This window comes from Acipenser ruthenus, chromosome 17 (genome assembly GCF_902713425.1).
Source record: "Acipenser ruthenus chromosome 17, fAciRut3.2 maternal haplotype, whole genome shotgun sequence".
Taxonomy (NCBI): domain Eukaryota; kingdom Metazoa; phylum Chordata; class Actinopteri; order Acipenseriformes; family Acipenseridae; genus Acipenser; species Acipenser ruthenus.
The window spans coordinates 31,813,439-31,829,403 of NC_081205.1; the positions used below are offsets into that span (position 1 = coordinate 31,813,439).

Consider the following 15,965-nt stretch of genomic DNA (forward strand, 5'->3'; position numbering starts at 1 on the left):
GGGTGCTTGAAGCAGTGGTGCTTGCTTGTGTACAGGTGCAGTGAAGTCCAGGTTTACTACTGACTTGAAGCGGCAGCTCCTGGATTCGTATTAGCCGTCTGGCAAAGACAGACAAAACACTTCACTCACGATTTCGCAATCCTCGTTTCCTCCCGTTAACGACAACAAAGGAACCGATTACGCCGTCGCGCCCCCCCTAGAGTACCCTCAGCCCCGCCCCCTCCGATAGCTAGTTCAATCACGTCTCCTCCAATTCATGACTGAAACTCCGCTCACCGTACTAGGGCGATGACTCCTGGTACCGTGACACTGCTGGCTTCCGACTGGCCCTGGAATGAACTGCCCAACCCTTCAGTACGAGGTACGCAGTTCCTGTTGTACAGCGCCCTCACAGGTTGAGAGGGAGATTGTTCATTCGGATTCATTCGCTCTCTGTCACATATGGTTTTCTATCAGGACAGTTTACTTGCATGTAAGTCAACTGGGCCTATGCTGTCATTTCCCAAAGCGATGTTAGGCGAGGAGGAAATCGGCTGCATGGCTGATACATGTGTGACTATAACCATGGTGATATTATCAGGAGCTTGTTGTTATTCACTCCTATTCTGTCTGGGGCATTTCAATGTGGTGACATTAGCTGGAATTATAGTAAGTCAGTTTGACTATGGAAGTTTTGCACAGTATTTTTGCAGTTTTCACATGATCATACTCTGCATTTACCATAGTTTACCCTGGTTTGCCATGTTTATTAATATGCTTTACTATGGTTTCACAATGCTTTATTACACTTTGCTATGTTTTTACTATGGTAAACTTTCATAAGGGTAGGTTTAATTCTGACTGGGAGAAAATGGAGTGCAGTGCTGCATGCCAGGAAATATTTTGTGTAGTCCAGTATTCGCACCCCTACACTTCACTGTAAAAGACAGTGTTTTCCTAACTGATAAGGTAACACGATCCCCTGGTGGAGCAACGACCCCTGAAGTAACGAGCTGTGAGTAGCGCTCGGGAGATCCCCTGGTGTTTAATAATGATACCCAGCACTGGCATGTCCAGGAAGAACAGCAGATGAGAAACAGATGGATCTGTCTGAAAACATCAGGATTATTATGCAATACTGGTCCTGGGAGCTCTCAGCGAAATACCAAGAGATCACTGAACAAACATCCCACCCTGTCTGTCTTCATCAGCAGCAAATGCACTACCACTGCACTGGTTGTTTTTTGATCATCTTATTCAAGCAAACAAAGATTTTTTAATGTTTTTATTTTAGCAATGTGTCTGATGGAACCTTGCAGGGCAGTGCGACAATCTTCAAATTCAGATAGGATATGGTTGTTATTACTGTGTTCCCTTATAAAAGTTTTTATTACAGTAAATTTGCACAGTAGTTTGTAGTTTTCCCGTGCTTTTCCCCACAGTTATATTATGCATTTACCATGGTTTACCATGTTGTAACCTGTGCTTTACCACACTTTCACTGTGCTTTATTACACTTTTCTGCTGTAGGCTTTCACTATGGTAAACTTTCATAAGAGTTCCACTTGAGAGAATGTGCAAGCGGCCCTTTAAGATGTGCTTGTGAAACATGCCTTATCGGCTCCCAAGCCAGTCTGTTTGTCTTGGCTGGCTCAAGGCACAGTGGGTATGGGAATGCTGAGTGAGCCCAGGACATCTGGAAGTGCAGCAGACACTGTCAACAGGATCGCTGCTGTCCTGAGTGACGTGCTAGCAGTGACCCAGGACCGGGACTCTGTATGAGACGTGCTAGCAATGACCCAGGACCGAGACTCTGTATGAGACGTGCTAGCAATGACCCAGGACCGAGACTCTGTGTGAGAAGCGCTAGCAATAACCCAGGACCGAGACTCTGTGTGAGACGCGCTAGCAATGACCCAGGACCGAGACTCTGTGTGAGACGTGCTAGCAATGACCCAGGACCGAGACTCTGTGTGAGACGTGCTAGCAATGATAAAATAATTAATTTGAATTGAATTTTCCTGTTGCAGGTTTGGGTTACAAAATCTTCACAACAGTTGTTGTTGTTGTTATTATTGTTATTTAAGTTTGTCTCTTTTTAAATGGCGAGATTGGATGTGATTTATAGAGCTTTTTATTAAAAAAAAAATAAAATAAATAATAAAAAATATATATATATATATATAATATAATATTTTTAAGCCTGTCTCAAAGGCAATACACTTAATTATATCCTTATGTGCTGATTAATCAGCCATCGGTACAATGATGTTGATATAATCATGTTCTCGGAGTTCTGTCTACCTACACCACTCCATACCTACAGTGCACAGCCCAGCACAGCCCAGCACAGCACAAGAACATGACTCCCATTGTATAGCAGTGTGAGCTGAACCACCTTCCACAGTCAGCTCCAATGGGAGTCTTCTCACCTTCCCTGCAGCACAGCTGGGGTCATTTGGAGGCACTGGCTTTTGGTTCAGAGGTACAGTAAAAAGAAACACTGAGCCACAGTTTCCCTGTGGTACAGTATAGATGGATATAGCTGTGAACACTGCATGTGCCAGTAACCACATAAAAGCAGCAGGCAGCCCTCTTCAAGAGATTAGGTGGTTTGCAGCCCTTTGAGGACAAGGTTTGATTTAATAAAAACTGAATTTGCTTGGCAAAAAACTGAGCAGTTTTATTCTCCTGTTTCTCGCATACAGTCAGATAATTCAGCTAATTTTCAAACCAATTTTATGTGTTCTTTTCCAGAAAGTGGCAGATGAAAGAAAAGGCTAATGAGAGAGGGAAAACAACATGTTATGTGCATCAATGTTACAGTAGCTGAAAATAATTCCGTGGACATTTCAAAGTTTTGTGAGCATGCATATGCCACAGATTTTTTTTTTTCTTTATTTGTGCATGCATTTCTCCAGGCTTGAGAGGGACAATAGATTTTTTTTTTTTACAACACAGTATCTTTGTAGTAACTAATCACCGTTAATTGTTGCAAAGTACATTTCCAGTTTTCTTTTCTCTCAGCCTCCAGGATTCGGACACTCTGCCACCCAGATGTTTCCTTTCCGAGGCACATTAACAAAGACACAGCTGAAGTGTGCTGAGCAACCCAGCCAATAGTAGCAGCCCTAATTCTTAAATAAAGACATAAATATTTTTAAAGAAATCTTTATATATATATATATATATATATATATATATATATATATATATATATATATACTGTGTATTCTGTTGTAAGATCCAAACTGACTGCCCGCCCGCCTCCATTTAGATACGATTTTGTACATTTTGTTAAATCCATAATAACAATCATGAGCCTGCAGTAAAGAAGCTTGGAAGCAAACCAAGATTGTGGCTCTGTGTACAACAGGCCTCCTCAATAACATTCCCAACCAGAAAACACAGCCTGTCCCCACCTGCCCTGCTGGGAGATATGTGGAAGCCAAAACAAGTACCTTTCAGATTTCTGTGATATAAACTTGAATTTCTTCTTAGGCTTCTTTTTCTGGTGGATATCGAAAGGAAAGTATTTAGTGCTTAATTCTGACCACTTAACCTTTGTGGAATTTTATATTGAAGATAAGGCTCACTAATTGGTGTCATAAAAGAGATAAAAGGAGCCCCTGTAGGCCTTGCTGTCACACAGCTGTGCAAAGTGTGTGTGTGGGTTGGTTTATTTATTCATTTAAATGGCCTTGTTTTTCCTGGATATACAAACTTACAATAATAATGCACGTGAGATTTAGACACTATTTTTTTTTTTTAACCTTATCCTTATCCAAGCAAAAAAGAAAGTTGGCTTCTTTAAAGCATATTTTTAAAGAAATGTAATATTTCAGGCCCTTCGGCTTCTGCCAGACAGGTGGTTTCAGGAAGCCTGTACAGTACATGCAGCAGGATTTAAATCAAACTGACAAGAAGTGTAAACTCAAAACGGTGGTGGTTATATACCATCACGATACTGGCAGAGAATTATCCACAGGGTACGTGGGCTGCAGAGCACCTGGCTTCTGTCAGATACTGGCCTGTCATTGTAAGAAACTGTTTGGCATTTTACAGCATGGCTGGGTTGTCGTTTGTGTTGACGTTACTGCTGGGGTTAAGGTTGGAGTTATTATTATTATTATTATTATTATTATTATTATTATTATTATTATTATTTATTTCTTAGCAGACGCCCTTATCCAGGGCGACTTACAATCGTAAGCAAATACATTAAGTGTTACAATACAAGTAATACAATAAGAGCAAGAAATACAATAACTTTTGTTCAAGCAAAGTACAAGTGTGACAAACCACAATTCAATAATACAGCAGATAATAGTGATAGTTACATCAGGAAATACAAAATACTACAGGTTAAACACTTGGCAGATTACAGTATTCTGAAGTACAGGATTAAATGCAGTAAAATAGGGGGCAGATAAGAGCAAAATAAAGCACATTTAAATGAAGGGTGATAGTGTCCAGGATACAAACAGAGGAGTTCTACAGGTGCTGTTTGAAGAGGTGAGTCTTAAGGAGGCACCGGAATGTGGTCAGGGACTGGGCAGTCCTGACATCTGTAGGAAGGTCATTCCACCACTGCGGAGCAAGGGTGGAGAAGGAGCGGGCTCTGGAGGCAGGGGAGCGTAGCGGAGGTAGAGCCAGTCTTCTAGTGCAGGCTGAGCGGAGAGGTCGAGTGGGGGTGTAGGGAGAGATGAGGGTCTGGAGGTAGCTGGGTGCAGTCTGGTCAAGGCATCTGTAGGCTAGTACAAGAGTTTTGAACTGGATGCGAGCGGTGATCGGGAGCCAGTGGAGTAGCGTGGGCGAAGCGAGGCAGAGAGAACACCAGGCGGGCAGCAGAGTTCTGGATGAGCTGGAGCGGACGGGTGGCGGACGCAGGGAGGCCAGCCAGGATGTAGTTGCAGTAGTCTAGGCGGGAGAGTACCAGGGCCTGGACCAGGAGCTGGGTAGCGTAGCTGGTGAGGAAGGGTCGGATTCTTCGGATGTTGCTCAGGAAGAATCGGCAAGTGCGTGCCAGAGTGGAGATGTGCTGGGAATAAGAGAGGCAGGGGTCCAGGGTGACTCCGAGGTTCTTAGCGGAGGAAGAGGGAGAGAGTGTGGTAGATTCCAGAGGAACAGAGATAGAGAGATCAGAGGAGGAGGAGGGAAAGAAAAGGAGGTCAGATTTAGAGAGGTTGAGTTTGAGGTGATGCGAGTGCATCCAGGAGGAAATAGCAGACAGACAGGTAGAGATACGGGAGGAGATGGTGGAGTCAGAGGTGGGGAAGGAGAGGAAAATCTGAGCATCATCAGCATAGAAATGGTATGAGAAACCATAGGATGCGATGAGGGGGCCCAGGGAGCGGGTGTAGAGAGAGAATAGGAGAGGACCCAAGACTGACCCTTGGGGGACTCCAGTTAAGAGAGGGTGAGGTGTGGAGGTTGCTCCACGCCAGGTTACCTGGTAAGTGCGGTTGGAGAGGTAGGAGGAGAACCAGGCCAGAGCAGTGCCAGAGATCCCCAGGTCAGCGAGAGATGATAGTAGAATAGAGTGATCAACTTAACTTCACTGCAGTCACTGTGTCTTGCAGACAGCCTCACTCAGCTGCATGCTTAACTTCACTGCAGTCACTGTGTCTTGCAGACAGCCTCACTCAGCTGCATGCTTAACTTCACTGCAGTCACTGTGTCTTGCAGACAGCCTCACTCAGCTGCATGCTTAACTTCACTGCAGTCACTGTGTCTTGCAGACAGCCTCACTCAGCTGCATGCTTAACTTCACTGCAGTCACTGTGTCTTGCAGACAGCCTCACTCAGCTGCATGCTTAACTTCACTGCAGTCACTGTGTCTTGCAGACAGCCTCACTAAACAGCCCTCCAATCAACTGATTCAATCACAGCAACACAGATGTCTGCCCTGGGCGTGGAAAATAACTAAAAATAAATGTCTACGTGTTGCAAAGAGAGGAAAAAATATGACAAGCCTGAGAATAAAACTGGCTTTGGAGATCATTCGGTGCTGGCTTTTAAAGCACAGGCTTTGTAAAATGCTGATTGGTATTGCATGTTGTTGCTTCTCTTCAATCACATCAGGACAACACACTTATCCCAGCCAGTGTTTTCAACACCCCCCTCCCCAATAAGCAAACTTCTGTAAATACAGTCTTTTGCAGTGTTTTCAGGTAGAGGTTTCACAGTAGCTTTCTGTGCATTGTGTCTCAGGATCTACCTAACACCATGTGGACATTAATCCATTTGACAAAACCACCAACACATAATCTGGCATCACTGACTCTCTGAAACACAGCTTGGATTATTAGCAAGTGAACACTGGAAAGAAATGACTATCATCTGCAGGAAGTTTTCTATTGATGGTTGTTCTGCTACTGTACCTTGGCATAGGTTCACTGTGTTATAATACGATAAAAGCACAGAAAAGCAAAGTCCAGTATTGTAAAATCATAGGGACAGCCTGGTAATGCAATGCAAGTGAAACCACAGATAGGTATGCATCGTGAAGGCATGGGAAAAAAACTTGCTAAACTGCAAAATTGCTTTTACAAGGGAAAACACTACAATATGTATCCTCTTTAAGGCAACTTTGAGCAACAGTATTTAAATATACTGTATAACTCTTATGACTGGTTTAACTGGTTGGTCGGCATTCTAAGTTCTCCTCTTAGTCACACATTCCAAGATACTGAGTTCAAAGAGATATCTAGGGTTGAGCTGAATAACAGTGGCAAACCCCTGCAAGGCAGGACAGTACCTCTCACTGCACAGATGCCCCGTACTCATTTCCAAAGTTGCCACCTCCAGATTAGGCTGTATAATATATAAAGTCATTTGATTTACATGAAAACTGTGTTTAAAGATAGACTGGTTTATCCACAGTGGCAAAACAAAGTTTCAACTTTCATATTATCAATGTCCAATTGCAGTAAATGTACATGCAAATTACGAACTGTGAAGAGAAAAACGTTAGTTTCAAGTCAAAGTCTTAAGCAAAGGAATGACAAAAAGCTGAATGAATCTGCAAGTTTCAACATAATTCGTTGCTGCAGTATGTTGTTTTGGCATGTCGTTCTTCCTGTTTACCATCAGCAGGGAGCCTGTGAGACCTCTCTCTCGTCTCTCCGGTGCAGTAAACACAGGCAATGGAGGGACTCAAATTCCAGTTTCTGTTTCAGTTTCAGCGTCACTAGTCAATTGAAACCTGCTCTCAGATTGAATGGTACATTTTATTAATATTACTATTATTTGTATTATGTACACATGTTATTTAAATAATACAAATTATAATAGTAAAAACAACATTTTAGTTGGCCCTTAATATTGATCAAGTAAAACACAATGCAGGTTCTGTTTCGTTTTTCTCCCCAGTTATCGTACACGTTTCAGACTAAACACCCACGGCACACTGAAGCTCAGCACGAGGAAACATGTTTCTACATTAATATATATATATACACAGCAAGACTACACTTACCAGAATGCATTAGTATCAAATAAACAAAGTGTAGGATTTTTAGACTTGACCCTTTATTGATCATGTGATCTACAAATCACTTCAAAATCAAGTACATTTAATACTGATCAATTATACTGATCTTCTAAATAAAAAATAAATAAAATCAGTCTAACTAGTTACAGATAATATACTTAAAATATATACTGTTCATAAAAGATTAAACTTATTCTGAACAAACTGAATCAATAAAACGGAACCAAGCATTAATAAAATGGCTTCAACCATTAAAGCCTACGGACTCCACCGTGCAGATTATATGCACTGGTATGTATGCAATGCATTAGTTATAAGTGGTTATAATATTAGCAGCGTGCAGAATATGAAACAGAAAAATCCTAAAAAAACAGAACATTAGTGGGGCACACTGGGCAAAAAAAAGACAATTACAAGAGGTAAGAAGACTCAACAGTGTCAAAGGCAGCAGAGAGGTCGAGGAGAATTAGGACAGAGGAGAGAGAGGCAGCTGGAAGACGTCTCCATACCCATGGTCCTTCCACCAGGTGCAGAGCTGCCGTTAGGGTTAGGTTTAGCACAATTCTAAGTTTGTACTGTATAGAGTGCAGTTTCATTTCCTGAAATGCTAAACAAACGCACAAGCGCTCGAAAACCATGATGTAAACGACTGCCGAGTTCAAAGAGCATTTCTCATATTGAAGGGCCACTCCTTCCTGACTGATATGATACAATCGATATACAGTTGTTATTAGTATACAGAAACCTGCATAAGTTTCAGCACGTCTTGTTCTGAATTATATCTTCTTTATTCAAGTTAAGAGTGTTTATCGCTGAGCTGGCACCAGTGTGTGTGGCAGCTTGCTGTGCAGCATTCCTGCTCTGAAGCTTCCTGTTGTTTGCAAGCCTTCCTGGATACACCTGCATACTGCACTTGTGTTCTCTTTCCTTGGCTAGGAAGCAAAAGTAAACTACCTCGGTCTTTGTAACTTTGCATCTGTGTTTTCTTCAATTTCTTAATCCTTTCCTGTCATTGCAGACTCTGTCAATCAGTTAGGATAAAAGAAAGTAAAACCAGAAAACTCCATAGTCTGCAGTGCATGGGAATGTATGTATATATAAGTAGAGAACAGTATCATTCCCTGATACGCTGAACAAGCGCACTGGCCTGCCGGATGAAATCTTTTTCTTCTTCTGCTTTCCAGACACACCTTCTGGGCGTACCGTAGGGAGAACCCCGATTCCAAAGTGGGTGACCCTCCCCCGGGCGGCAGCCCCGGGTTCAACAGCGGGGTCATGCTCCTCGACCTGGAGGCCATGCGGCGCTCAGAGCCATACAATCAGCTGCTGGAGCCCCGGAGTGTGGGCCGGCTGGCGGACAAGTACCGCTTCCAAGGGCACCTCGGCGACCAGGACTTCTTCACCATGATTGGCATGGAGCACCCCTCCCTTTTCCACGTGCTGGACTGCGCGTGGAACCGGCAGCTCTGCACCTGGTGGAAGGACCATGGGTATGGGGACGTCTTTCAGCTGTACTACCACTGCCAGGGTCCCGTCAAGATCTACCACGGGAACTGCAACACACCCATCCCCGACGACTGAGGGCTGGAGCACCACCGCCAAGGAGCGGTGATCTGGGGCAGAACAGCGGGCTGCTACAAAACTCAGTGAGGGTTTAGCTGAAAATAGGATAGCAGTCGCTGTAACTGTGCGTGCTGTGCTTGCTACGCTTACTTCCAGGGTCTTCTTGAGGAACGACTCTGCAGTACCCCACCTCGGCCCCAGAATCCCCCCCCCCCCCCCCCCCCCCCCCCAACACGTTGGATAAAGGGTTTGACTGTCAGATCATCTAAAGCTGCACCAAATAAGAATTAGCAGTGATTACTTCTTCGGTGTGTTGGCAGACTATACACATTGTTGAAGAGCAAGGACAGACAACAGATTGAGTCTTCTAACCTCTTGTAATTGTATTTTTTTTGCCCAGTGTGCCCCACTAATGTTCTGTTTTTTTAGGATTTTTCTGTTTCATATTCTGCACGCTGCTAATATTATAACCACTTATAACTAATGCATTGCATACATACCAGTGCATATAATCTGCACGGTGGAGTCCGTAGGCTTTAATGGTTGAAGCCATTTTATTAATGCTTGGTTCCGTTTTATTGATTCAGTTTGTTCAGAATAAGTTTAATCTTTTATGAACAGTATATATTTTAAGTATATTATCTGTAACTAGTTAGACTGATTTTATTTATTTTTTATTTAGAAGATCAGTATAATTGATCAGTATTAAATGTACTTGATTTTGAAGTGATTTGTAGATCACATGATCAATAAAGGGTCAAGTCTAAAAATCCTACATTTTGTTTATTTGATACTAATGCATTCTGGTAAGTGTAGTCTTGCTGTGTATATATATATATATATATATATTAATGTAGAAACATGTTTCCTCGTGCTGAGCTTCAGTGTGCCGTGGGTGTTTAGTCTGAAACGTGTACAATAACTGGGGAGAAAAACGAAACAGAACCTGCATTGTGTTTTACTTGATCAATATTAAGGGCCAACTAAAATGTTGTTTTTACTATTATAATTTGTATTATTTAAATAACGTGTACATAATAAAAATAATAGTAATATTAATAAAATGATACCATTCAATCTGAGAGCAGGTTTCAATTGACTAGTGACGCTGAAACTGAAACAGAAACTGGAATTTGAGTCCCTCCATTGCCTGTGTTTACTGCACCGGAGAGACGAGAGAGAGGTCTCACAGGCTCCCTGCTGATGGTAAACAGGAAGAACGACATGCCAAAACAACATACTGCAGCAACGAATTATGTTGAAACTTGCAGATTCATTCAGCTTTTTGTCATTCTTTTGCTTAAGACTTTGACTTGAAACTAACGTTTTCCTCTTCACAGTTCGTAATTTGCATGTACATTTACTGCAATTGGACATTGATAATATGAAAGTTGAAACTTTGTTTTGCCACTGTGGATAAACCAGTCTATCTTTAAACACAGTTTTCATGTAAATCAAATGACTTTATATATTATACAGCCTAATCTGGAGGTGGCAACTTTGGAAATGAGTACGGGGCATCTGTGCAGTGAGAGGTGCTGTCCTGCCTTGCAGGGGTTTGCCACTGTTATTCAGCTCAACCCTAGATATCTCTTTGAACTCAGTATCTTGGAATGTGTGACTAAGAGGAGAACTTAGAATGCCGACCAACCAGTTAAACCAGTCATAAGAGTTATACAGTATATTTAAATACTGTAGCTTAAAGTTGCCTTAAAGAGGATACATATTGTAGTGTTTTCCCTTGTAAAAGCAATTTTGCAGTTTAGCAAGTTTTTTTCCCATGCCTTCACGATGCATACCTATCTGTGGTTTCACTTGCATTGCATTACCAGGCTGTCCCTATGATTTTACAATACTGGACTTTGCTTTTCTGTGCTTTTATCGTATTATAACACAGTGAACCTATGCCAAGGTACAGTAGCAGAACAACCATCAATAGAAAACTTCCTGCAGATGATAGTCATTTCTTTCCAGTGTTCACTTGCTAATAATCCAAGCTGTGTTTCAGAGAGTCAGTGATGCCAGATTATGTGTTGGTGGTTTTGTCAAATGGATTAATGTCCACATGGTGTTAGGTAGATCCTGAGACACAATGCACAGAAAGCTACTGTGAAACCTCTACCTGAAAACACTGCAAAAGACTGTATTTACAGAAGTTTGCTTATTGGGGAGGGGGGTGTTGAAAACACTGGCTGGGATAAGTGTGTTGTCCTGATGTGATTGAAGAGAAGCAACAACATGCAATACCAATCAGCATTTTACAAAGCCTGTGCTTTAAAAGCCAGCACCGAATGATCTCCAAAGCCAGTTTTATTCTCAGGCTTGTCATATTTTTTCCTCTCTTTGCAACACGTAGACATTTATTTTTAGTTATTTTCCACGCCCAGGGCAGACATCTGTGTTGCTGTGATTGAATCAGTTGATTGGAGGGCTGTTTAGTGAGGCTGTCTGCAAGACACAGTGACTGCAGTGAAGTTAGCCAAGGTACAGTAGCAGAACAACCATCAATAGAAAACTTCCTGCAGATGATAGTCATTTCTTTCCAGTCTTCACTTGCTAATAATCCAAGCTGTGTTTCAGAGAGTCAGTGATGCCAGATTATGTGTTGGTGGTTTTGTCAAATGGATTAATGTCCACATGGTGTTAGGTAGATCCTGAGACACAATGCACAGAAATCTACTGTGAAACCTCTACCTGAAAACACTGCAAAAGACTGTATTTACAGAAGTTTGCTTATTGGGGAGGGGGGTGTTGAAAACACTGGCTGGGATAAGTGTGTTGTCCTGATGTGAAGCAACAACATGCAATACCAATCAGCATTTTGCATAGCCTGTGCATTAAAAGCCAGCACCGAATGATCTCCAAAGCCAGTTTTATTCTCAGGCTTGTCATATTTTTTCCTCTCTTGTGCAACACGTAGACATTTATTTTTAGTTATTTTCCACTCCCAGGGCAGACATCTGTGTTGCTGTGATTGAATCAGTTGATTGGAGGGCTGTTTAGTGAGGCTGTCTGCAAGACACAGTGACTGCAGTGAAGTTAAGCATGCAGCTGAGTGAGGCTGTCTGCAAGACACAGTGACTGCAGTGAAGTTAAGCATGCAGTTGAGTGAGGCTGTCTGCAAGACACAGTGACTGCAGTGAAGTTAAGCATGCAGCTGCCTTCCTTGCTTGGGACTGTGCTTTGGGGCACAGCCTGCTTTGATAAACACCAGGGAAAAGTATTGGACCTAAACTAATAAAGTCTAATCATATTATCGTAAAGGCTGTAAAAATAGGGTTCATAGTTGACTGTTGTGCCACAGCAGATTTTAATGCTATTGTAACAGTGAACTGGGTTATTCTATTGTGACCCTTCATTTTCCCTCAGGGAAATGGAACGAACTGACATATACTATTTGCAGAAAAAGGTTGAACAATATCTTAAGACTAACTTCCTTTAACTTTTAAATGAATCTGTAATTATATGTTATTTTTTTTCTGTGGCACTTCTCAGAGCTCACCTTCCACAGGATTCTGCGTTCTGATTACCTGCTGGCCAGGTGATTTGAGAACACCGCAATCGAGTGCCTTCTCAGAGCTCATCTTCCCTCCGCAGGATTCTGCGTTCTGATTACCTGCTGGCCAGGTGATTTGAGAACACCGCAATCGAGTGCCTTCTCAGGGCTCACCTTCCCTCCGCAGGATTCTGCGTTCTGATTACCTGCTGGCCAGGTGATTTGAGAACACCGCAATCGAGTGCCTTCTCAGGGCTCACCTTCCCTCCGCAGGATTCTGCGTTCTGATTACCTGCTGGCCAGGTGATTTGAGAACACCGCAATCGAGGGCCTTCTCAGGGCTCACCTTCCCTCCGCAGGATTCTGCGTTCTGATTACCTGCTGGCCAGGTGATTTGAGAACACCGCAATCGAGTGCCTTCTCAGGGCTCACCTTCCCTCTGCAGGATTCTGCGTTCTGATTACCTGCTGGCCAGGTGATTTGAGAACACCGCAATCGAGTGCCTTCTCAGGGCTCACCTTCCCTCCGCAGGATTCTGCGTTCTGATTACCTGCTGGCCAGGTGATTTGAAAACACCACAATCGAGTGCCTTCTCAGAGCTCACCTTCCCACTACAGGGTTCTGCATTCTGATTACCTGCTGGCCAGGTGATTTGAGAACACCTGAATTGAGTGCTCTCAGGGCTGAAAGATCAAATAAACTGGAGACGCGCTGCACCAGCCTTAGCAGTGTGAGCTTGACAGTGATAACGATGCAACACTGCACACCTGTTCATGTGTAATTGTGGATCTGGGCATTGCTAAGATGCAGGGAACTGGGCAATCTGGAAATCTTTAATGATGCATGAACAAGTGCACATTGCTCCTTTTTAATTTGATCAGGTTGTTTTGGAAGGGCTGAAATCACGTGTAACAAGCTGGAGGATGCTGGTTAACAGTCTACAAGCTGGCAGTTCCCAAACCAGTCTCTCAACTGCTGTAGGACCTACTGTATTACCTCATCCCACCAACAGGGGTCTCTGTCCAAAGGTATAATTAGGAGAACGTGTAGGTGCCAAGGCCTGCTTTACTGGAGCGTTTTCAGCAGGTTGGAGAAACAAACTCTTGTAGCAATTCTTTTTGCAGTGCACTTAATCTGGAGGACACTGCTAACCCAAAACTGCCTGAATTAAATCTGGATAGTCTGGCTCAGTCCTGCACCAGCTTGTCTAAGGCCATATACCCAGAGACACTCGCTTGAGTGCCCCCCCCGCCAGTGTCTTTCCTGTAGGGGGGCTATCCGCATGCAAGAGAGTTTTACCTAATGGCCAGCATTAGATGCTGCATCAAGCACTATTAAGATAACAGAGCCCTTGAATCAAAGCCTGTAATTTTATATCTTAATTATAATGAGGTCCCTCAAATAAGAGGGTAATTGCTCTTGTATTACAACGTGTGACAGTTCTGATCAGCAGCCTGGGGCAGCAGCTTCTAATGGCCCATTGTTTTAGTGCAGCTATGATGATCTATTATTTCCAGCATGAGGGTGAGCGCTGGTGTCTCGCAGCAGCTTTTAGGAGAGAAATGGGGTCAGCATGTTGGAAAGACAAGCTGAAACCCTATATACCTCTTCTCTCTATATACTGTATATACAATGATACTGTTTTATGGATTTCTCATTTGACAGTGCAGTGTTCTCAATCTGAGTTTCTTTTAAGACATGTCATCCTTGGCTCTAACTCTTTTTTTCAGGAATTTGGAACAATTGCATATTTTTTTTTATTTAGAAGATCAGTATAATTGATCAGTGTGAAATCCCAAGGCAGTCCCAGAAAGGACTTTCATATCGTATAGGCAAGGATAATTACAGTGTAGTTAGAGACACTTCAAAGAGCTATGTGCCCTAGTTGATGACAAGACCAAGGACCAAACAAAGCAGCAGCAATTCGTGGGTGTGAGAATACTGTACAAACTATAGGCGTTCTGTAACACATAAAGGGGTCTATTGGATAAGTAGATGAGCTGACGATGAAGCAGGCTTACTGTATAACGTAGGAGTCGGCCTGCTTTGTTTACCCTGTTCTTTAAATAGAGAACCGAGGTGAGGATGCTGTGTCTGTGCAAATGAGCTGTTTATATGTGGGCAGGTTAAATTGAAATAGGCATGTTATATATATATAAGTCATTACCACACACCATGCACAGCTGCCAATGCATTACAGAGCTGGCTGAGTAATTGAAAGAATCTAAAACAAATATTGAGTGTAATTGGCTTCAGAAGTGAACTGTTCTGTCTCTGCTTCCCTGCTAGGAATCAGCTGCTAGTTTCTGTCCTGGTCGACCCGGGCACCTCAGTACAAAACTTGGTTACGTTTTTTTTTCTACAATTTAAATTGTGTTAGGATTTGATTCATATTATCAGAGCTGCACCAACCAATCATTCAATTATTCAGATCCAGCTCTCCACAGTGAGGGTCATTGCTGTTGATCGGGCTGATTTACCATTCCAAGTGAAGAAACAGCTGCTTGGGTTTGTGTGGATTGCTGCTCTCCACAGAGTCCAAGAAAAGCAACAATTCACACGAATCAAGCAGCTGTTTCTTCACTTATTTCACTTGGAAATGTAACTGAGGTTTATCAACGCCAATGACCCTCACCTGATTGTCAGCACCTGATTTCTGTGGAGAGCTCAATTCGGATGATCGGTTTCTGCAGCACTACTTGTTTTTATGTTTTACTGGCTGCACACTTTGTACTCTAGGCAGATTTTTCTAAACTGTTAGCACTGATGCCAAACGTAGCAAATGGTGCCCACTGGCTTAATTACTTGCTTCTGTTCCAAACAAAGCGATTTACTCCTGAAAGCATGCCAGTGTTTGTAATGTGAAGCCAGCACATGCTTCTGTTGCTAAGAGGGGACAGATTGTGATGTCTCCATTGACAATTGCAGGGTGTTTTCAAACACTGCTTATAGGAATCTCACTGGGCAAGAATGATTGCATGATTTATACACTCTGCAACCATTAAAATGTCAAGAATAACGACTTGGGTGCATCTGGTTAACCAGTTACTCTGTAGGCACAAGAACAATTTCACGTTTAAATAAAACTTTAGTTTATTTGCAAAACACCAAAAATATACATTCCTGGCTGCAGTCTGTGAATGTTGTCCAAGTAAGAGAGAAAAAGAAAACTTGTCTCTACCCTCAACCTTACCAATACGCTTGTAAGTGTGGGTTTGCATAGATCTATTCAAGATGAGACAGAATTGAAAGAATTATTACTGATCCTTTAGAAGACCCTTAGAAATGGAGGGGCTAGTAAGATAGCCAATGCTTTGTGGATTCATTCTCTACTGAGTCACATGCATTGTATAAATCAAAGATCATTTATATGCTTTTGAATGTATTCCCAATGTTATAGGGGCTACTGCAAAATGGGGGCATGCAAACTAG

At 42.6% G+C, this 15,965-nt stretch overlaps 1 protein-coding gene across 1 annotated transcript in view; it reads left to right on the forward strand.

Annotated features, from left to right (window-relative positions):
- LOC117423164 (xyloside xylosyltransferase 1-like) overlaps positions 1-10,119 on the forward strand; it is a 30,869-nt gene extending 20,750 nt beyond the window's left edge. The window contains exon 4 of the mRNA XM_034038644.3: positions 8,659-10,119. Coding sequence (XP_033894535.1) covers positions 8,659-9,055 — 397 coding nt within the window. The 3' untranslated portion in view covers positions 9,056-10,119. The remainder of the gene's footprint in view (positions 1-8,658) is intronic.
- The last annotated feature ends 5,846 nt before the right edge of the window (positions 10,120-15,965 follow it).